General features: G+C 43.2%; 2 protein-coding genes across 8 annotated transcripts in view; both read right to left on the reverse strand.

Annotated features, from left to right (window-relative positions):
• The window catches only part of LOC106609068 (pirin), a 20,190-nt gene extending 14,059 nt beyond the window's left edge, over nucleotides 1–6,131 (reverse strand). For 2 of the 5 annotated variants that reach the window (XM_045698298.1, XM_045698297.1), the window contains exons 1-4: nucleotides 5,932–6,131; nucleotides 5,445–5,600; nucleotides 5,094–5,186; nucleotides 1,579–1,659 (exon numbers count right to left, since the gene is read on the reverse strand). In XM_045698298.1, coding sequence (XP_045554254.1) covers nucleotides 1,579–1,659; nucleotides 5,094–5,186; nucleotides 5,445–5,537 — 267 coding nt within the window. In that variant the 5' untranslated portion in view covers nucleotides 5,538–5,600; nucleotides 5,932–6,131. The remainder of the gene's footprint in view (nucleotides 1–1,578; nucleotides 1,660–5,093; nucleotides 5,187–5,444; nucleotides 5,601–5,931) is intronic. The other 3 variants (XM_045698301.1, XM_045698300.1, XM_045698302.1) reach the window with 3 other exon arrangements.
• Nucleotides 6,132–6,284: 153 nt separating this feature from the next.
• LOC123727911 (uncharacterized) lies at nucleotides 6,285–22,481 on the reverse strand. 3 transcript variants are annotated; one of them, XM_045698296.1, is made up of 10 exons: nucleotides 22,005–22,481; nucleotides 20,296–20,483; nucleotides 19,583–19,773; nucleotides 19,170–19,385; nucleotides 16,309–16,645; nucleotides 13,314–13,447; nucleotides 12,492–12,731; nucleotides 11,370–11,540; nucleotides 7,016–7,105; nucleotides 6,285–6,570 (listed from the first exon to the last, which is right to left on the reverse strand). In XM_045698296.1, exons 2-10 carry the CDS (start codon nucleotides 20,474–20,476, stop codon nucleotides 6,394–6,396), a joined length of 1,737 nt encoding a protein of 578 aa, XP_045554252.1. In that variant the 5' UTR covers nucleotides 20,477–20,483; nucleotides 22,005–22,481; the 3' UTR covers nucleotides 6,285–6,393. The 3 variants fall into 3 exon arrangements, with proteins under 3 accessions (XP_045554252.1, XP_045554250.1, XP_045554251.1); XM_045698294.1 differs by having other exon boundaries at nucleotides 13,314–13,450; XM_045698295.1 differs by lacking the exon at nucleotides 22,005–22,481 and adding an exon at nucleotides 21,873–21,989 and having other exon boundaries at nucleotides 13,314–13,450.
• Nucleotides 22,482–23,165: the final 684 nt, after the last annotated feature.

Consider the following 23,165-nt stretch of genomic DNA (forward strand, 5'->3'; position numbering starts at 1 on the left):
TGTCCATCTTCCCCACTGCTGTGATATGTACCTAGTGGATGTCCATCTTCCCCACTGCTGTGATATGTACCTAGTGGATGTCCATCTTCCCCACTGCTGTGATATGTACCTAGTGGATGTCCATCTTCCCCACTACTGTGATATGTACCTAGTGGATGTCCATCTTCCCCACTGCTGTGATATGTACCTAGTGGATGTCCATCTTCCCCACTGCTGTGATATGTACCTAGTGGATGTCCATCTTCCCCACTGCTGTGATATGTACCTAGTGGATGTCCATCTTCCCCACTGCTGTGATATGTACCTAGTGGATGTCCATCTTCCCCACTGCTGTGATATGTACCTAGTGGATGTCCATCTTCCCCACTGCTGTGATATGTACCTAGTGGATGTCCATCTTCCCCACTGCTGTGATATGTACCTAGTGGATGTCCATCTTCCCCACTGCTGTGATATGTACCTAGTGGATGTCCATTGTTCTTCTCAAAGCTCCGCTAACATCAAAATAACACACTGGAAGGTTGTGTTCAAAATGACTGCTACTACTTTTGGTCTAGGGGCTAAGCTGTGCACTAAATAGGGTCTAGAGCCCTCCAACTCAACGTTGGACCTCGAAGCCAGTTCCACTGCATGTTCTCATTGTCCCCTCTAATCAGGGACTGATTTAGTCCTGGGAAACCAGGAGTGTGCAATTCATTATCAGGTAAAACAAAAAACCAGCAGGCTCCGGACCTCGTAGGGTAAGAGTTGAGTACCCCTGGTCTAGAGAATAAGGGCTCAGGGAATAGGGGTTTTAGCCAAAAGTAGTGCACTATATAGGGAATAGGGAGCCATTTCTGATGCAACTTTTCAGTGCCCTAAGGGTGATGCAGCGTTGCTGTGGGAAGCTAATTGAGCAATAACACTTCACGTTTTGTCAGCAGCTTTCCCCTCCTGTTCCACTGTGAGGAAACCCGTCTGCCCTGGGTTAGTAGCTCCAGCACCCCCCCCAATGGTGTTTGGCTCTCTCTCGCTGTCGCACGCACACACACCAAGTCTCTTGTAGTAGGATTTTGGTATTTTATTAGGATCCCCATTAGCTGTTGCAAAAGAAGCAGCTACTCTTCCTGGGTACACACAAAACATGACATAATTTAGTCACCTCAACTTGTTCAACAGCCACACCATTCATTACCAGATTCAGCTGAGGTCTAGAACTTAAGGAATGATTTGTACCAAATACAATGCTCTTAGTTTTAGAGATGTTCAGGACTAGTTTATTACTGGCCACCCATTTCACAACAGACTGCAACTCTTTAAGGGTTTCAGTGACTTCACTAGCTGTGGTTTCTGATGCGGATATGGTTGAATCATTAGCATACATGGACAAACATGCTTTGTTTAATGCCAGTGGCATTAGTGCCTTTTAAACCACTCCCTGGTTGATGCTGACTGACTGACCAGGGACAACAGCTTTACGACTGCTGCATGGGAAAAACACAGGAAATGCCCTGAAGGCACGATGCTTCATTGGTTCTGGTGGGAGTATGGTGAAGAGTAGGAACCTACATACAGTATTGTCACAAGATGTTTCTCTACCTGTAAATCCCCTGGTTTCAGTAGTCCAGAGTGGCAACAGAAATCCTCATGGGCTGAAACGCCTTTCAAAATGTAGGTCACCTAAACAAAGACAAAATAGATCCAAATATATTCTCAAACCCATAGATGAGCCATTGCTGATTTTATATAACAGCTGAGAGGCAAAACAAAACATTAACTGTGCTCTGCAGTTGTCCCTCTCCCAAATACCAACCATGTCTAGAGAAGTGGAAAACAACTTTCTCTAAGTCTTTGCCAATTGAGGATGAGGTTAGGAAAGAGATGAATGAATCTCAGTTGTAAACATGAATGGTTTCGGAAGGAAATCTCATCATAAAGCTTGTACGACTGGAAAACATAGTATGGTAAATAATTAACTTCATATTTTCCTCATGCAAGTCTAACAGATTAAATATGTACAGTGTGTGTGTGCGTGTGTGTAATGCAGTGTCCGTTGAGCAGGACAGACAAGAGCACGTGTTCACTCCGTGTCCATTCCACTGCCACATGGACTGAGGTCAAAATGGACAGAAAGGAGAAAGCTATAGAGGTTAGAGGTAAACATCTGTCTCTCAGAGAGGCTTCCAAACCTCCAGCCAGGGGGGCGAGAGCCTCTCTCTGATCTGGCAGCGCACGTGGCTATGAGCTCTGAGATGTAACCGTGAGCCAACACACCTGCTGCATGGCATGCTGGGCCGTGGGCGCTTCAGCCCCGCCCCCGTCAGGTCTGGTCCAGTCCACGGCCAGTTGGACACTAAGCTACACATATACAGTATCAGCTGGGCCTATGGCCTCATCTGGTCTGGGCCATGGTGGACACTAGGCAGTTCACAATGTCCACAGCCTTTAAATGTTCTTCTATTTTTCTGTCTTATTGGATCATGTTGTCAGGCATGGTTTGTCTGACAGATGTTATTTTTATGTAAAATATTCTGTAACAAGTGTTGTTTTTGTGCTCAATGGTGGATCTATTCATAATTATTTAAATTAGTGTTATACAGGTGCAGCACTTTTTTTGATAGTGGCTATGGTTTCAGTAGGAGAAAACACATACATTAGGCAAAATATCAAACAAATGATGCATATCCCTAAGGAATAGCAAAAAAAAAAAAAAAAAAGTGATTGCATGATACAGCTTGGAACATGTATCTACAGTATCAGCTGGGCCTATGGCCTCATCTGGTCTGGGCCATGGTGGACACTAGGCTAGGTTACACATGTATCTACAGTATCAGCTGGGCCTATGGCCTCATCTGGTCTGGGCCATGATAGACGCTATGTTAGGTTACACATGTATCTACAGTATCAAACACAGGCCAAGACTTTTCTATTAAAAACACTTGTTTTGACTCTATAAATTCCCACTGTGGACCATCGCCTTTATGGTTGAGGAAACCGTGATTCACCAACACCACTTCCAAAGCAGAAGTTTAATTTCCCTCCTCCCCTCTGTCTAAATATGTGATATTGGTGGGTTTTCATTCAAACCCCAGTATCCAAAAGCAAGCTAATGCTATGTATAACAAACCTAATGAGAAGCTTTCTCTGGACGAGGCTTACACGACAGTAGGCCTGTTAGTGCCATCTGCTGGCGTTAGCAGGAAGTGCATTAATGGTGTATGTGCCTTACCCTCCCTCATCACTAAGGGTGTATGAGCCTCACCCTCCCTCATCATTAATGGGGTATGTGCCTCACCCTACCTCCTCAATATTGGGGTATGTGCCCCACCCTACCTCCTCAATATTGGGGTATGTGCCTCACCCCCCTCATCATTAATGGGGTATGTGCCTCACCCTCCCTCATCATTAATGGGGTATGTGCCTCACCCTACCTCCTCAATATTGGGGTATGTGCCTCACCCTCCCTCATCATTAATGGGGTATGTGCCTCACCCAGCCTCCTCAATATTGGGGTACGTGCCTCACCCTACCTCCTCAATATTGGGGTATGTGCCTCACCCCCCCTCATCATTAATGGGGTATGTGCCTCACCCTACCTCCTCAATATTGGTGTATGTGCCTCACCCTCCCTCATCATTAATGGTGTATGTCCCTCACCCTCCCTCATCATTAATGGTGTATGTGCCTCATTAATGGTGTATGTACCTCACCCTCTCTCATCATTAATGGTGTATGTGCCTCATTAATGGTGTATGTACCTCACCCTCCCTCATCATTAATGGTGTATGTGCCTCACCCTTCCTCATCATTAATGGTGTATGTGTGCCACACCCTCCCTCATCATTAATGGTGTATGTGTGCCACACCCTCCCACATCATTAATGGTGTACGTGCCTCACCCTCCCACATCATTAATGGTGTACATGCCTCACCCTCCCACATCATTAATGGTGTACGTGCCTCACCCTCCCTCATCATTAATGGTGTATGTGTCTCACCCTCCCTCATCATTAATGGTGTATGTGCCACACCCTCCCTCATCATGAATGGTGTATGTGCCTCACCCTCCCTTATCATTAATGGTGTATGTGCCACACCCTCCCTCCCTCATCATTAATGGTGTATGTGCCACACCCTCCCTCATCATGAATGGTGTATGTGCCTCACCCTCCCTTATCATTAATGGTGTATGTGCCACACCCTCCCTCCCTCATCATTAATGGTGTATGTTTCACACCCTCCTTCCCTCGATCATTAATGGTGTATGTGCCTCACCCTCCCTCATCATGAATGGTGTATGTGCCACACCCTCCTTCCCTCATCATTAATGGTGTATGTGCCTCACCCTCCTTCATCATTAATGGTGTATGTGCCTCACCCTCCCTCCCTCATCATTAATGGTGTATGTGCCACACCCTCCCTCATCATTAATGGTGTACGTGCCTCACCCTCTCTCATCGTTAATGGTGTATGTGCCTCATTAATGGTGTATGTACCTCACCCTCCCTCATCATTAATGGTGTATGTGTGCCACACCCTCCCTCATCATTAATGGTGTATGTACCTCACCCTCCCTCATCATTAATGGTGTATGTACCTCACCCTCCCTCATCATTAATGGTGTATGTACCTCACCCTCCCTCATCATTAATGGTGTATGTACCTCACCCTCCCTCATCATTAATGGTGTATGTACCTCACCCTCCCTCATCATTAATGGTGTATGTACCTCACCTTCCCTCATCATTAATGGTGTACGTGCCTCACCCTCTCTCATCGTTAATGGTGTATGTGCCTCATTAATGGTGTACGTGCCTCACCCTCTCTCATCGTTAATGGTGTATGTACCTCACCCTCCCTCATCATTAATGGTGTATGTACCTCACCCTCCCTCATCATTAATGGTGTACGTGCCTCACCCTCCCTCAACGGCCTCATATGAACCTGTTATTCCACATGAAGGTCCGATCTGCCAGGGGTTCAGTCAGAACACAACATTGTATCACTCCAGATTGAGACAGTATAGATGCTGCATCGCGCTAGCTTGACAGACAGAGGCAGAGAGAGACAGAATAGAGAGAGAGAGAGAGAGAGAGGATAGATAGCCTACTCACAGTCTCAAAGCCTCTGTGGGGGTGATCAGGGAAGCCAGATGGCTTTTTGACTTTGAACTCATCCAACATCAAGAAAGGATCCAGGTTAATCAGCTGAAATAAATGGATGGACAAGATATCAGCCTACCACGTCATAATATGTGCTTTAGTTTGGTATTTTAATAAATGGATGGACAAGATATCAGCCTACCATGTCATAATATGTGCTTTAGTTTGGTATTTTAATAAATGGATGGACAAGATATCAGCCTACCACGTCATAATATGTGCTTTAGTTTGGTATTTTAAAAGGATATTATTAAACATGATAAACTAGGCAGATGTAAGACAGACAGTATGACAGTAACTCACCTCCTTTCTTCCTACGCTTCTGCGGACATGGGCTCCCACACCTTCTACCTGCTCCACACTCAAAACTGTCTTCACAACTCTTCTTATCCTCATTGTAGAGGATAGGGTTATTTACTAGTAGTACCTTATTTATTATGGTACACTTGAACAAAAATACTGAAGAGAAAAGGAAAAATAACTGCATTGAATATATAGCCTAAGCCTTCAAATACCCACCGTTGATGTTCAACGTCAATACAAAACATCACGTCAATACCAAACACCATAACGAGTGTTTGTTATTAGATGTTACAATATTTCTTATTTTGCTAAGACTTTTATTGGCATAATATGGAGTAAAAAGACAACATGACAGATCAATAACAGCATCAGTCTCTAGCTACGATAAATTAAGTTTAGCGGACTAAACTCCACTCCATGGTGAAGAAAAACTTCCTTCTCCGTGGAGTGGAGTTTACTTTGATACATGAAACTCAATGTCACTAACCTGGCAGAAGTTGGATGTGGACTCAACAAGACTCATTTACTCCGAATATCAACTACAATCACGCAAGCACGTAATGTAGGCTATCAAATCCTCCCAGTGTGTTGGCAACAACAAAATTAGAAGCCTATCATCATTACAAGCCTATCATTAGGAGCCTATCATCTTCCAAGCGCAGTCATGTTGTTGTCGCGGTGGCCAACACTGCATCTGTTGCGCATGTACGGACATGAAGGGCGTGGCTTGACCGCAAGGGATTAGTTTGAATTAAAAACGAGGGGGGTTAGTTTATTCTCACATAGGAAGGGGTGAGGTGTAGTTTATTAGGAAGGGGGGTCGTTTATTCTGAGCTAGGAAGGGGTGGGGTGTAGTTTATTCTCAGCTAGGAAGGCAGCTGAATCCATGATCTATCGCTGCGTAAATCTCCCTTTGACATCAAAACATTATTTGCGCTAAGGTCTTTAATCATAACCACATCAGCCCGTGCATCTGTTGAATGTATTCTTCGGTGTGTGCTCTCTCCACGGTGGTTTGTGTCCCTGTCCCTCCGTCACCACTCTGGCTGTGCTGGAATATTATGTCCTTCGCGATGCGCGCACTTGCAGCCTGTCCTCCTGCCAGATTCAGCGCGTGTGGACCAACCTGTTTGTGACAACAAAGGGAATCCAGCTGAGTCACACTGTACAGTGTTACATAACCAACTCTCTCTCTAACTCTCTATCGACAAGTACCCTACAAAAGAGATTCTCACATAGGTCTACTTTCCAAGCCATATTTAGTAGGTTTTTGCTGCCTATATTGCGGCCTTGAAAGACTAAAGAAAATACAAGTTTATAAATATATCAAAAGGCTATCCCTCCTCTGCTGCGTTTTTGCCAACACTCAATTGGGTTATCATTCCACCCCTACAAAACCCATAAAAGCTACTTTTATTGTAATCCATATGGGCATTTTTTCATTACATGTGTCTGTCAATGCTTTGACAAATTCCCAGCAATATGAATGAAATATTTTCCCTCTGACATTCCATTCTATTATTTTCTACAAAATGTTTTCATTGTGTGATTAGCAAAACATATCAATATACCTGAAGTGCTGTGTACTGTCCCATCAGGTACAGAGGACATCCTGGAGCCCACTGCAAGCTTTCAGATATACAAGGCCAGCCATCCAGGACCTTAAATTGCGACACGTTGTAATTAGACTTGGATCAAATGCAGGTAACTGTAGTATAGTAGTATAACATAGTATAGTAGTATAATATAGTAGTAGTCTATAGTAGTATAGTAGCAGCCAATATTATAGTAGTATAGTATAGTAGTAGCCTATAGTAGTATAGTATAGTAGTAGCCTACAGTAGTATAGTATAGTAGGAGCCTATAGTATAGTAGTATAGTAATAGCCTATAGTATTATAGTATAGTAGGAGCCTACAGTATAGTAGTATAGTAGTAGCCTATAGTATTAGAGTATAGTAGGAGCCTACAGTATAGTAGTATAGTATAGGTGTATAGCAGTATAGTAGTATAGCATAGTAGTATAGTATAGTGGCAGCCTATAGTATAGTAGTATTGTAGTAGCCTATAGTTTAATATTAAATTAGCAGCCTATAGTATTATAGTAGTAGCCTGTTAATAGTATAGTAGTATAGTATACTAGTATAGTTTTAGCCCATAGTATAGTAGTATCCTATAGTAGTATATTCAACTAGTATAATTGTATAGTACAGTTGTATAGTATGGTATAGTACAGTTGTAGCCTATAGTATAGTATAGTAGTATGGTATAGTATAGTAGCATAGTATAGTAGTAGCCTATAGTATAGTAGTATAGTATAGTAGTAGCCTATAGTAGTATAGTATTGCCATATAGTAGTAGCCTACAGCATAGTAGTAGCCTATAGTAGTAGCCTATAGTAGTATAGTATGGTATAGTAGGATATAGTATAGTAGTGGGCTATAGTAGTATAGTATGGTATAGTAGGATATAGTATAGTAGTGGGCTATAGTAGTATAGTATAGTAGCATAGTATAGTAGTTGCCCAAATTATAGTATAGTAGTAGCCTATAGTAGTATAGTATAGTAGTAGCCCATAGTAGTATAGTATAGTAGTAGCCTATAGTAGTATAGTATTGTGGTATAGTATAGTAGTAGCCTATAGTGGTAGAATATAGTAGTAGCCTTTATTAGTATAGTATAGCAGTATAGTAAAGTAGTAGCCTATATTAGTATAGTATAGTAGTATAGTACAGTAGTAGCCTATATTATAGTAGTAGCCTATAGTAGTATAGTATAGTAGTAGCCTATATTAGTATAGTATAGTAGTATAGTATAGTAGTAGCCTATAGTATAGTAGTAGCCTATAGTAGTATAGTAGTGTAGTATAGTAGTAGCCTATATTATAGTGGTATGGTATAGTAGTAGCCTATTAATAGTATAGTAGTGTAGTATAGTAGTATAGTTTTAGCCTATGGTAGTATAGTATAGTAGTAGCCTGTAGTAGTATAGTAATAACCTATAGCGTTGTAGTATAGTATAGTAGTAGCATATAGCAGTATAGTAGTAACCAACATTATAGTATAGTAGTATAGTAGTATTGCAGTGTAGTATAGTAGTAGCCTATAGTATAGCAGTAGCCTATAGCAGTGTAGTATAGTAGTACAGTAGTAGCCTACAGTATAGTAGTATGGTAGTATTGTCGTGTAGTAGTAGCCTATAGTATAATAGCAGCCTATAGTAATATAGTAGAGAATCATAGCATAGCAGTAGCCTATAGTATAGTAGTATAGTAGAGTAGTAGCCTATGGTATAGCGGTTGCATATAGCAGTATAGTAGTTGCCTGTAGTATAGTAGTATAGTATAGTAGTAGCCTATAGCATAGTAGTATAGTATTGTAGTAGCCTATAGTATAGTAGTATAGTATTAGCCTATATTATAGTAGTATAGTATAGTAGTAGCCTATAGTGTATTAACATAGCATCTTAGCAGCCGATAGTACAGTAGTATAGTATGGTAGCACCCCATAGTATAGTATAGTAGTATCCTATAGTATAGTAGCATGGTATAGTAGTATCCTGTAGTATAGTATAGTAGTATCCTATAGTATAGTAGTATAGTAGAAGCCTGTAGTGTAGTAGTATAGTGGTATTGTGGTGTAGTATAGTATAGTAGTATAGCAGTGGTGGAAAAAGTACCCAACTATCATACTTAAGTAAAAGTAAAGATACCTTAATAGAAAATGACTCAAGTAAAAGTAAAAGACACCCAGTAAAATAAACTTGAGTAAAAGTATAAAAGTATTTGTTTTAAATGTACTAAAGTATCAAGAGTAAAAGTATAAACCATTTTAAATTCCTTATATTAAGCAAACAGATGGCACCATTTTCTTGTCCAACATTCAGTCATAATTTACAAACAAAGCATGTGTGTTTAGTGAGTCTGCCAGATCAGAGGCCGGGGATGACCAGGGATGTTCTCTGTTTAGTGAGTCCACCAGATCAGAGGCAGAAGGGATGACCATGGATGTTCTCTGTTTAGTGAGTCCTCCAGATCAGAGACAGTAGGGATGACCAGGGATGTTCTCTGTTTAGTGAGTCCTCCAGATCAGAGACAGTAGGGATGACCAGGGATGTTCTCTGTTTAGTGAGTCCTCCAGATCAGAGACAGTAGGGATGACCAGGGATGTTCTCTGTTTAGTGAGTCCTCCAGATCAGAGGCAGTAGGGATGACAAGGGATGTTCTCTGTTTAGTGAGTCCTCCAGATCAGAGACAGTAGGGATGACCAGGGATGTTCTCTGTTTAGTGAGTCCTCCAGATCAGAGACAGTAGGGATGACCAGGGATGTTCTCTGTTTAGTGAGTCCTCCAGATCAGAGGCAGTAGGGATGACAAGGGATGTTCTCTGTTTAGTGAGTCCACCAGATCAGAGACAGTAGGGATGACCAGGGATGTTATGTTGATAAGTGTGTGAATTGGACTATTTTCCTGTCCTACTAAGCATTAAAAATGTAACAAGTACTTTTGGGTGTCAAGGAAAATGTATGGAGTAAAAAGTACAATATTTTCTTAAGGAATGTAGTGAAGTAAAAGTAAAAGTAGTAAAAAAAAATATAAATAGTAAAGTAAAGTACAGATACACCAAAAAATGACTTAAGTAGTACTTTATAGTGTTTTTACTTAAGTACTTTACACTACTGTAGTATAGTATAGTAGTAGCAGTAGGGATGACCAGGGATGTTCTCTGTTTACTGAGTCCTCCAGATCAGAGACAGTAGGGATGACCAGGGATGTTCTCTGTTTAGTGAGTCCTCCAGATCAGAGACAGTAGGGATGACCAGGGATGTTCTCTGCTTAGTGAGTCCTCCAGATCAGAGACAGTAGGGATGACCAGGGATGTTCTCTGTTTAGTGAGTCCTCCAGATCAGAGGCAGTAGGGATGACCAGGGATGTTCTCTGTTTAGTGAGTCCTCCAGATCAGAGACAGTAGGGATGACCAGGGATGTTCTCTGTTTAGTGAGTCCTCCAGATCAGAGGCAGTAGGGATGACCATGGATGTTCTCTGTTTAGTGAGTCCTCCAGATCAGAGGCAGAAGAGATGACCAGGGATGTTCTCTGTTTAGTGAGTCCTCCAGATCAGAGGCAGTAGGGATGACCAGGGATGTTCTCTGCTTAGTGAGTCCTCCAGATCAGAGGTAGAAGGGATGACCAGGGATGTTCTCTGTTTAGTGAGTCCTCCAGATCAGAGACAGTAGGGATGACCAGGGATGTTCTCTGTTTAGTGAGTCCACCAGATCAGAGACAGTAGGGATGACCAGGGATGTTCTCTGTTTAGTGAGTCCTCCAGATCAGAGGCAGTAGGGATGACCAGGGATGTTCTCTGCTTAGTGAGTCCTCCAGATCAGAGGTAGAAGGGATGACCAGGGATGTTCTCTGTTTAGTGAGTCCTCCAGATCAGAGACAGTAGGGATGACCAGGGATGTTCTCTGTTTAGTGAGTCCACCAGATCAGAGACAGTAGGGATGACCAGGGATGTTCTCTGTTTAGTGAGTCCTCCAGATCAGAGACAGTAGGGATGACCAGGGATGTTCTCTGTTTAGTGAGTCCACCAGATCAGAGACAGTAGGGATGACCAGGGATGTTATGTTGATAAGTGTGTGAATTGGACTATTTTCCTGTCCTACTAAGCATTAAAAATGTAACAAGTACTTTTGGGTGTCAAGGAAAATGTATGGAGTAAAAAGTACAATATTTTCTTCAGGAATGTAGTGAAGTAAAAGTAAAAGTAGTAAAAAAACAAATAGTAAAGTAAAGTACCGATACACCAAAAAATGACTTAAGTAGTACTTTAAAGTATTTTTACTTAAGTACTTTACACCACTGTAGTATAGTATAGTAGCATAGTCATTTTGTGCAGAGGTTGAGATATGATATGATAGCAGCACACCTGAATAGGGAATTCCTTGATGACAGAAGAGAGCATAGGGTCTTGGTTGACGTCCAGTTTGCAGCCTGTAGCCAGCCATATCCTGTCCCCAGTCCAAGTCTCACAGCCATTCTGTCCACACAGTGACAGTCTCCACACCTGGCTTTCATAGCACCACTTAGCTTCAGTCACCTGTAGAACACAACAGGTCATGAATCCATAACCACTGTTCACCATGAATACCTTGGCTCTACTTTCTCTCTTTCACCAGATTGTATTGTTTTATGTTTCAAAATGTTAGTTCTCTACTGTGACCCCCAGGCACACACAACCTCTGTTCACCCTCTCTACTGTGACCCCCAGGCTGTGTGCGCCTGGGGGTCGCAGTAGAGAGGGTGGACAGAGGTTGTGTGTGCCTGGGGGTCACAGTAGAGAGGGTGGACAGAGGTTGTGTGTGCCTGGGGGTCGCAGTAGAGAGGGTGAACAGAGGTTGTGTGTGCCTGGGGGTCGCAGTAGAGAGGGTGAACAGAGGTTGTGTGTGCCTGGGGGTCACAGTAGAGAGGGTGGACAGAGGTTGTGTGTGCCTGGGGGTCGCAGTAGAGAGGGTGGACAGAGGTTGTGTGTGCCTGGGGGTCGCAGTAGAGAGGGTGGACAGAGGTTGTGTGTGCCTGGGGGTCGCAGTAGAGAGGGTGGACAGAGGTTGTGTGTGCCTGGGGGTCGCAGTAGAGAGGGTGAACAGAGGTTGTGTGTGCCTGGGGGTCACAGTAGAGAGGGTGGACAGAGGTTGTGTGTGCCTGGGGGTCGCAGTAGAGAGGGTGGACAGAGGTTGTGTGTGCCTGGGGGTCGCAGTAGAGAGGGTGGACAGAGGTTGTGTGTGCCTGGGGGTCGCAGTAGAGAGGGGGGACAGAGGTTGTGTGTGCCTGGGGGTCACAGTAGAGAGGGTGGACAGAGATTGTGTGTGCCTGGGGGGATCGCAGTAGAGAGGGTGGACAGAGGTTGTGTGTGCCTGGGGGTCGCAGTAGAGAGGGTGGACAGAGGTTGTGTGTGCCTGGGGGTCGCAGTAGTATTAATATTATTGATATCTATTTACCTAGCAGTATTCTTCTGACCAGTAGTATTACAATAGTATTGTTATTTCTGTACCTGGCAGTATGCTCGGACAGCCAGCTGTCCATTCTGGATGTAGGGCTGCAGAGCTGCGTAGGCCTCAGGTGTAACTGCCCCTCCCTTCCTGGCCTGTCTGATCATGGCCAGTCTCTTATGGACGCTGCTCTCGTTGTAGAACTGGCGCAAGTAGGCCAGGCCGTCCATCTTGATGCCATGCTCCACATGGGAGTACCGCCCCACCAGGCTTTCCACGTCACCCACGTCAAACTGCTTCAGCTGGGGGAGAGGACCGAGGCAGAGGGGTTTGGGGTTGGAGATCATGGTGGTCTGACTATAACAGTCTCTTAACATCAAACTGCTTCAGTGGAGGGGGGGGGGGGGCACTCTGGAAATGCGATGTACTTCTAGACTATATTGTTTAAAACAATATGTCTAAAAGTGAACAAAATCAAAAAGGGTACTTCTGAGGGTACTTATTCATATTATTAGTTTTAATGTTGAATAAATTCATGTGTAAAATTGTATTAAACAATATAGACATACTATATTAAATACATATATAAATACCCCATATTCTAGAGTACTCTATGAAGAGTGTAATGACACCAAGATGTTGTCTGTATCATGTACGGTTCACAGATCATAGGGTCTTACAGGAGGCATGTATACGTCTAAAATGGCCACTTTCACCATGATTTTCAAAACAATGGTTTGTGCTACAAATTTAAAAGCATGTTAAAACCTCCTTGATCTTCCAAATGAAGTTTCTATGTGATAATTCCCAGAACTAACAAGTTTCCACTTCAGGAGGAAGGAAAGATAACTGGGACATGGCCATAGATCTAAACAGAAACAGACCTGTAAGTGTTTACGCATCACCCAGGTCACATGACTGGCTCCTTGCTGCAGAGCGATGGAGATGATGTGAGCGCTGGTCAGGCCTCCACCAACCACCACCACCCTCTGGCCAGGCTCACACACCACATAGGGACCTGCTGGATGGAGACAGAGTTAGTGACACCATGCAGGGACCTGCTGGATGGAGACAGAGATATTGACACCACACTGACTCTTAACAGGAACAGATTGTCCAACACAAATATTTTTTTTATTTGTTTATTTCACCTTTATTTAACCAGGTAGGCTAGTTGAGAACAAGTTCTCATTTGCAACTGCGACCTGGCCAAGATAAAGCAAAGCAGTTCGACACATACAACAACACAGAGTTACACATGGAGTAAAACAAACATACAATCAATAATACAGTAGAAAAATCTATATACAACATGTGCAAATGAGGTAGGATAAGAGAGGTAAGGCAATAAATAGGCCATGGTGGTGAAGTAATTACAATATAGCAATTAAACACTGGAATGGTAGAATGTGCAGAAGATGAATATGCAAGTAGAGATACTGGGGTGCAAGGAGCAAGATAAATAAATAAATACAGTATGGGGATGAGGTAGATTAGATGGGCTATTTACAGATGAGCTATGTACAGGTGCAGTGATCTGTGAGGTTAGAGTCTCCAGCTTTAGTGATTTTTGCAATTCGTTCCAGTCATTGGCAGCAGAGAACTGGAAGGAGAGGCGGCCAAAGGAAGAATTGGCTTTGGGGGTGACCAGTGAGATATACCCGCTGGAGCGTGTGCTACGGGTGGGTGCTGCTATGGTGACCAGTGAGCTGAGATAAGGCGGGGCTTTACCTAGCAGAGACTTGTAGATGACCTGGAGCCAGTGGGTTTGGCGACGAGTATGAAGCGAGGGCCAGCCAACAAGAGCGTACAGGTCGCTAAGTCGAGGAGGAGGAGGCTAAGTCGAGGATCGGTATGATGGTCAGTTTTACGAGGGTATGTTTGGCAGCATGAGTGAAGGATGCCTTGTTGCGAAATAGGAAGCCGATTCTAGATTTAACTTTGGATTGGAGATGTTTAATGTGAGTCTGGAAGGAGAGTTTACAGTCTAACAAGACACCTAGGTATTTGTAGTTGTCCACATATTCTAAGTCAGAACTGTCCAGAGAAGTGATGCTGGACAGGCAGGCAGGTGCAGGCAGCGATCGGTTGAAGAGAATGCATTTAGTTTTACTTGCATTCAAGAGCAGTTGGAGACCACGGAAGGAGAGTTGTATGGCAGTGAAGCTCATCTGGAGGTTAGTTAACACAGTGTCCAAAGAAGGGCCAGAGGTATACAGAATGGTGTTGTCTGCGTAGAGGTGGATCAAAGAATCACCAGCAACAAGAGCGACATCATTGATGTATACAGAGAAGAGAGTCGGCCCAAGAATTGAACCCTGTGGCACCCCAATAGAGACCGCCAGAGGTCCAGACAACAGGTCCTCCGATTTGAAATACTGACCTCTATTAGAGAAGTAGTTGGTGATCCAGGCGAGGCATTCATTTGAGAAACCAAGGCAGTTGAGTCTGCCAATAAGAATGTTGTGATTGACAGAGTCGAAAGCCTTAGCCAGGTAATGTCTCTTATCGATGACGGTTATGATATCGTTTAGGACCTTGAGCGTGGCCAGGTGGAAAGCATGGCCAACCGTAGAAAAATTCTTATTGAAATTCTCAATTATAGTGGATTTATCGGTGGTAACACTGTTTCCTAGCCTCAGTGCACTGGGCAGCTGGGAGGAGGTGCTCTTATTCTCCAAGGACTTTACAGTGGCCCAGAACTTTTTTGAGTTTGTGCTACAGGATGCAAATTTCTGCTTGAAAAAGCTAGCCTTAGCTTTCCTAACTGCCTGTGTATATTTGTTCCTAACTTCCCTGAAAAGTTGTATATCACGGGGGCTGTTCGATGCTAATTCAGAACGCCACAGGATGTTTTTGTGCACGTCAAGGGCAGTCAGGTCTGGAGAGAACCAAGGGCTATATCTGTTCCTGGTTCTACATTTTTTTGAATGGGGCATGTTTATTTAAGATGGTGAGGACTAAGTACTAAGTAAATAAGTGAATTTCTACGTATGATAACTCAAACAGTGTGATATTACAGTATTGCAGCCTTTGGCTTGTCAGCATGTCATGTCACCTCAACACCAGGAGAGGCCATTGAAGGCACAGTGTCATGTCATGTCACCTCTACACCAGGAGAGGGCATTATTGTACAGTGTCATGTCATGTCACCTCTACACCAGGAGAGGGCATTATTGTACAGTGTCATGTCATGTCACCTCTACACCAGGAGAGGGCATTATTGTACAGTGTCATGTCATGTCACCTCTACACCAGGAGAGGGCATTATTGTACAGTGTCATGTCATGTCACCTCTACACCAGGAGAGGGCATTATTGTACAGTGTCATGTCATGTCACCTCTACACCAGCAGAGGCCATTATAGCACAGTGTCATGTCATGTCACCTCTACACCAGGAGAGGGCATTATTGTACAGTATCATGTCATGTCACCTCTAAACCAGGAGAGGCCATTATAGTACGGTATCATCTCATGTCACCTCTAAACCAGGAGAGGGCATTATTGTACAGTGTCATGTCATGTCACCTCTAAACCAGGAGAGGGCATTATTGTACAGTGTCATGTCATGTCACCTCTAAACCAGGAGAGGGCATTATAGCACAGTATCATGTCATGTCACCTCTAAACCAGGAGAGGCCATTATAGCACAGTATCATGTCATGTCACCTCTAAACCAGGAGAGGCCATTATAGCACAGTATCATGTCATGTCACCTCTAAACCAGGAGAGGCCATTATTGTACAGTATCATGTCATGTCACCTCTACACCAGGAGAGGACATTATTGTACGGTATCATGTGGAGACATATGGTCCATCTATATAGATGTGTGACTTCTATAGCTTTCAATACCAGAGGATTCTCATCTCAACCTACCTGATGAGAAAGAAGAAGAACTCTCTTCCTGTTCCTGGTTCTGGCTTCTTGGTTCCTTTTGCCGTGCTGGCCGTGAGGCGGCGTGGTGGTGCATGAGCTGCACGGTGTGCTGCAGGCGTTCCTCAGGGTAGCTCTCCGCTATGGACGACACCCAGAAAGGAATGTTGGCCATCTGGGCACGGGTCGGCCCGGTCGCCATGACTACCCTCCTTGCCTCGAGGACGTCCCCGTTCTGAAGGAACACCCTGAATGATGTCACAATTCCTTCTGACATGACAGGGGTCAGTCTGTCCACTGTGCCCTTTGTCAGGACACTGTCCAGGCCATATTTGTCCACCTGGATAGAGTAATGTCATTGTATAGTTATTTTGTTCAGGGTGATTTGAGTTGATGGCTAATAGATTACATGCGTACACATATTACTTTATATATCACAAGTTCATAGATTTTAATAATAGATTACATGCATACACATATTACATTATATATCACAAGTTCATAGATTTTAATGAACAACTACAGTGGCAAGAAAAAAAATCAGTGAACCCTCTGGAATTACCTGGATTTATACATAAACTGGTCATCAATTTGATCTGATCTTCATCTAATAACACACAAATTATTGTATTTTTCTTGTCTATATTGAATACATAATTTAAACATTCACAGTGTAGGTTGTAAAAAGTATGTGAACCCCTAGGTTAATGACTTCTCCAAAAGATAATTGGAGTCAGGAGTAGGCTAACCTGGAGTCCAATCAATGAGACGAGATTGGAGATGTTGGTTAGAGCTGCCCTGTCCTATAAAAAACACTCACAAAATGTGAGATTGCTATTCACAAGAGGCATTGTCTGATGTGAACCATGCCTCGTACAAAAGAGATCTCAAAATACCTAAGATTAAGAGTTGTTGACCTGCATGAAGCTGGAAATGGTTACAAAAGTATCTCTAAAAGCCTTGATGTTCATCAGTCCACGGTAAGACAAATTGTCTATAAATGGAGAAAATTCAGCACTGTTGCTACTCTCCATAGAAGTGGCCGTCCTGCAAAGATGACTGCAAGAGCACAGCGCAGAATGCTCAATGAGGTTAAGAAGAATCCTAGAGTATCAGCTAAAGACTTACAGAAATCTCTGGAACATGCTAACATCTCTGTTGAGGAGTCTACTATACGTCAAACACTAAACAAGAATGGTGTTCTGTAACGGCTGTCTGGAAGAGGGAACCAAGGTGCAGCAGAGGATGTGTTCATCATTAGAATTTTAATTCAAAAAACAAGAGAACACTACAAAATGAACAAAAACGACAGCAAACAGTCCTGTTAGGAAAATACTCAAAACAGAAACAATTACCCACAAAACCCAAAGGCAAAACATGCTCCTTATGTGTGACTCCCAATCAGCAGCAACGAGCTTCAGCTGTGCCTGATTGGGAGCCACACACATGGCCCAAAACAAAGAAATACCAAAACATAGAAAAAGGAACATAGAACGCCCACCCAATGTAACACCCTGGCCTAACCAAAATAAAGAACAAAAAACCCCTCTCTATGGCCAGGGCGTTACATGTTCATGGAAGGACACCACGGAAGAAGCCACTGCTGTAAAAAAAAAAAGATTTCTGCACGTCTGAAGTTTGCAAAAGTGGTACCTGGATGTTCCACTGCACTTCTGGCAAAATATTCTGTGGACAGATTAAACTAAAACTGAGTTGTTTGGAAGGAACACACAACACTATATGTGGAGAAAAAAAGACACAGCACACCAACATCAAAACCTCATCCCAACTGTAAAGTATGGTGGAGGGAGCATCATGGTTTGGGGCTGTTTTGCTGCCGCAGGGCCTGGACAGCTTGCTATCTTCGACGGAAAAATGAATTCCCAAGTTTATCAAGACATTTTGCAGGAGAATGTAAGGCTCTGTCTGACAAGTGAAGCTCAAAAGAAGGTGGTTGATGCAACAGGACAACGACCCAAAACACAGAAGTAAATCAACAACAGAATGGCTTCAACAGAAGAAAATACGCCTTCTGGAGTGTCCCAGTCAGAGTCCTGAACTCAACCCGATTGAGATGCTGTGGCATGACCTCAAGAGAGCAGTTCACACCAGACATTCCAAGAATATTGCTGAACTGAAACAGTTTTGTAAAGAGGAATGGTCCAAAATTCCTCATTGTGCAGGCCTGATCCGCAACTACAGAAAACGTTTGGTTGAGGTTATTGCTGCCAAAGGAGGGTCAACCAGTTATTAAATCCAAGGGTTCACATACTTTTCCCACCCGGAATGTGAATGTTTACAGAGTGTGTTCAAAAAAGACATGAAATCTTATAATTGTTTGTGTGTTATTAGTTTAAGCAGACTGTGTTTGTCTATTGTTGTGACCTAGATGAAGATCAGATCAAATTGTATGACCAATTTATGCAGAAATCCAGGTATTTCCAAAGGGTTCACTGGCTTTTTCTTGCTGTTCATGAACCCTACAATATAGCAAGCATTCACTGTTAAACTCACATTCACTATTATTAGTAGTCTTCAAGTGTATTAGTGCAGGTCTGGAACAAAAGCCTGTAACCCCAGTAGCTCTCCAGGAGGAGGGTTAGTTGGTCACTACCAGTTAAGGCCCAAGTCCTACTTGTGTCACACAGAGAAGCGTCACTGTTATTGCACAATTTGGTGTAGTGGAGGGACTCACATAGTATGTTTAGTATGGTGCAGTGTTGGGGTCAATTCCATTTCAATTCCAATTGGAAGTTCAGTTAACTTCCTGAATTGACTGAATTGAAATGGAATTCACCCCAACCATGGTATGGTGCCTTTTCACTTCAACTCAACTCAAGCCACGGTCACCGTGCATCTCCGACCTGCTGCCTGTAGAAGTCCACACTGAGCCTGGTGCCTGGCAGGCTAAAGTACAGGCTCTTCTGCAGGCCTCTGCTGCTGCTCAGTCTCCTCCTGTCCTTCTTGCCCAGGCGCATGTCGTTGAAGAAGGCGTTCTCATCCAGAATAAAGGTGTGGTCAGGGAGGCAGTGTAGCTCCGCTGTCCGATCCTTCTCCAGAACAAACTCCTGCAAAGCCCTCTGGGGGGAACCAACACAAAGGCATTATCGGCAAAAACAAGTACACTGCCTGAATTGACTGGATTGAAAACTGAAGAGACCTCAACTCGCGTTGTCCAGAAGGAACCATTCATTCAACCCTACAGCTGGGACCATCTCCTTGTTGAGTGTGTGTGTCTGTGTGCACCAGGGCTTGTGAGCAGAGGTGATGGATGTACCTTATTGAGTGGGTCTGTGTGCACCAGGGTGTGTGAGCGAAGGTGAGGGATGTTGAGTGCTCTGAACTGGCTCTCCCACAGTGAGGTCCATGCTCCGTATGAGTCCACCACTCTGAAGGCCAGCGGAGGGCAGGATGAAACTGACTCTGGGTCTGGAGCGGCCTGCTCCTCTGGCTCGGCTGTCTGCTGTCCTGGGAGATATTACAGACCTGTTAACCAGACAGCATCACCAGCAGAATGGTGTGAACTGGAGAGACTAAAATACAGTCTATACTGTGTCTACTTCAAATTAAGCCTACACCTTCAACCTCGACTAAAAAGCACTTTCAATGGAGATTTGCTTTTTAGTCTAGAGACTGGGTCTGGGCCAGGCCTGGAGCGGCCTGCTCCTCAGCTGGCTGTTGTCCTGAGGATGGGGAGACATTAGAGACCTGTCAAACAGAGAGCACTAACAGCAGGCTTTACAGTATATATGTAGAGAGATTAGAGAGGAATGTCTCTCCTAACTGAAATAAAGAAAGGCCAAAATGTGAGGAAAAACATCTGTCTACTTGATGGTCTGTTTTCCTGGACCCAGATCATGCCTGCGTCTAACCTCTGACTAAAATGTCCTTTTAATAAACATTCACTCTTTAGTCTGGGAACAGGCTTCATCTGGGCCCTTTATGAAAAGCTCATGTAAAAACATTGAGCTGTAGTGTAGTTAGCCTCACTAGTAGCTCCTCCTCTCTTGTTCTTAGAGCGGCTGGTCTTGGCCCTGCCCTGGCTGAGCTGGATCCCCTGGAGGATGTCTGTGTTGGGGGGAGGTGGGGACAGGGCCTGGTCTGGACAGGACAGCAGGGTGGCCAGGGTCAGGGCATGGGGTCCTCCACCTATTATTAGGACGTCCAACATCACACGGCTGGCATGAGACACACACGCACAGAAAAAAAGTTACAAAATCTAAATCAAATGTAAAAAACATTCTACTCCTTGGTAAACAACAGGTGTAGACAGTGAAATGCTTCCTGAAGGTCCTTCCCAACAACACAGAGACAAAAAGAGAAATAATAGAAAGATAATAACACAAGGAATAAATCCACAATGAGTAACAATAACTTGGCTGTATACACAGAGTAACATTACCAAGTCAATGATAACTTGGCTGTATACACAGAGTAACATTACCAAGTCAATGATAACTTGGCTGTATACGCAGAGTAACATTACCAAGTCAATGATAACTTGGCTGTATACACAGAGTAACAGTACCAGTGAACATTACAGTCAATGATAACTTGGCTGTATACGCAGAGTAACATTACCAAGTCAATGATAACTTGGCTGTATACACAGAGTACCAGTACTGAGTCAATGATAACTTGGCTGTATACACAGAGTACCAGTACTGAGTCAATGATAACTTGGCTGTATACACAGAGTACCAGTACCGAGTCAATGATAACTTGGCTGTATATACAGAGTACCAGTACTGAGTCAATGATAACTTGGCTGTATACACAGAGTACCAGTACCGAGTCAATGATAACTTGGCTGTATACACAGAGTACCAGTACCGAGTCAATGATAACTTGGCTGTATACACAGAGTACCAGTACTGAGTCAATGATAACTTGGCTATATACACAGAGTAACATTACCAAGTCAATGATAACTTGGCTGTATACACAGAGTACCAGTACTGAGTCAATGATAACTTGGCTATATACACAGATGACCAGTACCGAGTCAATGATAACTTGGCTGTATACACAGAGTACCAGTACTGAGTCAATGATAACTTGGCTATATACACAGAGTACCAGTACGAGTCCATGTGCAGGGGTACGAGGTAATTGAGGTAGATATGTACATATAGGTAGGGATAAAGTGACCAGTCAACAGGATAGATAGTAAACAGTAACAGCAGTGATGAGTCAAAAGAGTCAGTGTAAAAATAGTCATTGCAGATAGTCAGGTAGCTATTTGGTTAACTATTTAACAGTCTTATGGCTTGGGAGTAGAAACTGTTCATATAACACACACACACACACACACACACACACACACACACACACACACACACACACACACACACACACACACACACACACACAAAACCACACACACACACACTCAAACACACTGTCAATCTCTAACTCTCCACCGCAAAGTACAACCGAGCAAAACAGTGAGTGATTTTGAAACCACTAAGCCTTCCAGAGGGATCTCTACCCTACAGGAATGTGTGGCAGTTTAAGATTTCATGCCAACACTTCAAGCCTACTGCTTCAGATATATTTTCACTTACCATAGGCTAGTTAGTCATTTAGCTACCTAAAAAGTACCAAGACAAAGTAAACACATAACAGTACCTCATTGAACTTTCAGTATCTGTCAACTCAGTTTGTCAAACACAAAAACAAAATACAAAACACAGTACCTTAAGATTCCAGTATCTGTCAACTCAGTTTCTCAAAATACGTAAAGCCTCCAACAGTCACAGTGTGTCAACATAAAACAGTCAACATATACTAAGGCTGAAAACAACTATGCCTGAAAACAATCTGTACTAAGGCTGAAAATACAAATACTAAGGCTGAAAACAACATATACTAAGGCTGAAAACAACATATACTAAGGCTGAAAACAACATATACTAAGGCTGATAACAACATATACTAAGGCTGAAAACAACATATACTAAGGCTGAAAACAACATATACTACGGCTGAAAACAACATATACTACGGCTGAAAACAACATATACTACGGCTGAAAACAACATATACTACGGCTGAAAACAATTTATACTAAGGCTGAAAACAATTAAGGCTGAAAACAATTAAGGCTGAAAACAACTAAGGCTGAAAACAACTAAAGATGAAAATGGTGGTAGCCAGCCCACAGCTGGTCAGGGCTGTAACCCTATCTACCCCAGGAATCTATAGACACAGTTGAGTGTCATTGGCTACCGGGAGGGCTCTCAAAATAGCCTTGTAAAGCAGGGTGGGGGGTGGGAGGGGGGGTGCTCTGAACTCTCTCACACTCTCACAGCTTATTACCACTGTTATCTAAACTGACTTGATACTGTCCACCAATGGTGCTCCCTGAACCTATAACATCATAGGCTTGATATTAAAAAAATATAACAGCACTTTAGTTGTTTTTTTAGACCACTAGACTTGAACCAGCAACCTTCTGGCTATTAGTCCTTCACTCTAACCTATAGGCTACCTACCAATTGCTCTATAGAGACGTCCTATAAATATGATAAATGTGTAAACACACAACCTGGTCTCAGAGCATTTCATATTATTCTTTACGTAAGTCCGAGACATCCCATTTAGCATGATATTTTACGTTTCGTATGGTATGTATTATTTTGTGGATGTCCAGCACCCATTTTGTATGATATGTTACGAATTACAATTTGTATGACATGTTATGAATTTGCTAAAAGTATAATATGTTACGAATTTGCTAAGCGTACGATATGTTACAAATTCCAATTTGTTGGGACTAATGTTAGCAAGGTGGCTAATGCTAACGTTAGCTAGGCTAGGGGTTAGGGTTAAGGTTAGGGTTAGGGGAAAGGATAGCT

This window comes from Salmo salar, chromosome ssa16, assembly GCF_905237065.1.
Source record: "Salmo salar chromosome ssa16, Ssal_v3.1, whole genome shotgun sequence".
Taxonomy (NCBI): Eukaryota; Metazoa; Chordata; class Actinopteri; order Salmoniformes; family Salmonidae; genus Salmo; species Salmo salar.

Bases quoted from the DNA above. Each gene is read 5' to 3' on its own strand.
- LOC123727911 (XM_045698294.1), bottom strand. From the start codon at position 20,476: ATGTTGGACGTCCTAATAATAGGTGGAGGACCCCATGCCCTGACCCTG. The intron at 13,451-16,308 runs GTAGGTTGAGAT...GTCTCCATCCAG, and splicing joins TTCTTCTTCTTTCTCATCAG to CAGGTCCCTATGTGGTGTGT. The intron at 7,106-11,369 runs GTGTGCTGCTAT...TCGCAATTTAAG, and splicing joins TCAAGGAATTCCCTATTCAG to GTCCTGGATGGCTGGCCTTG.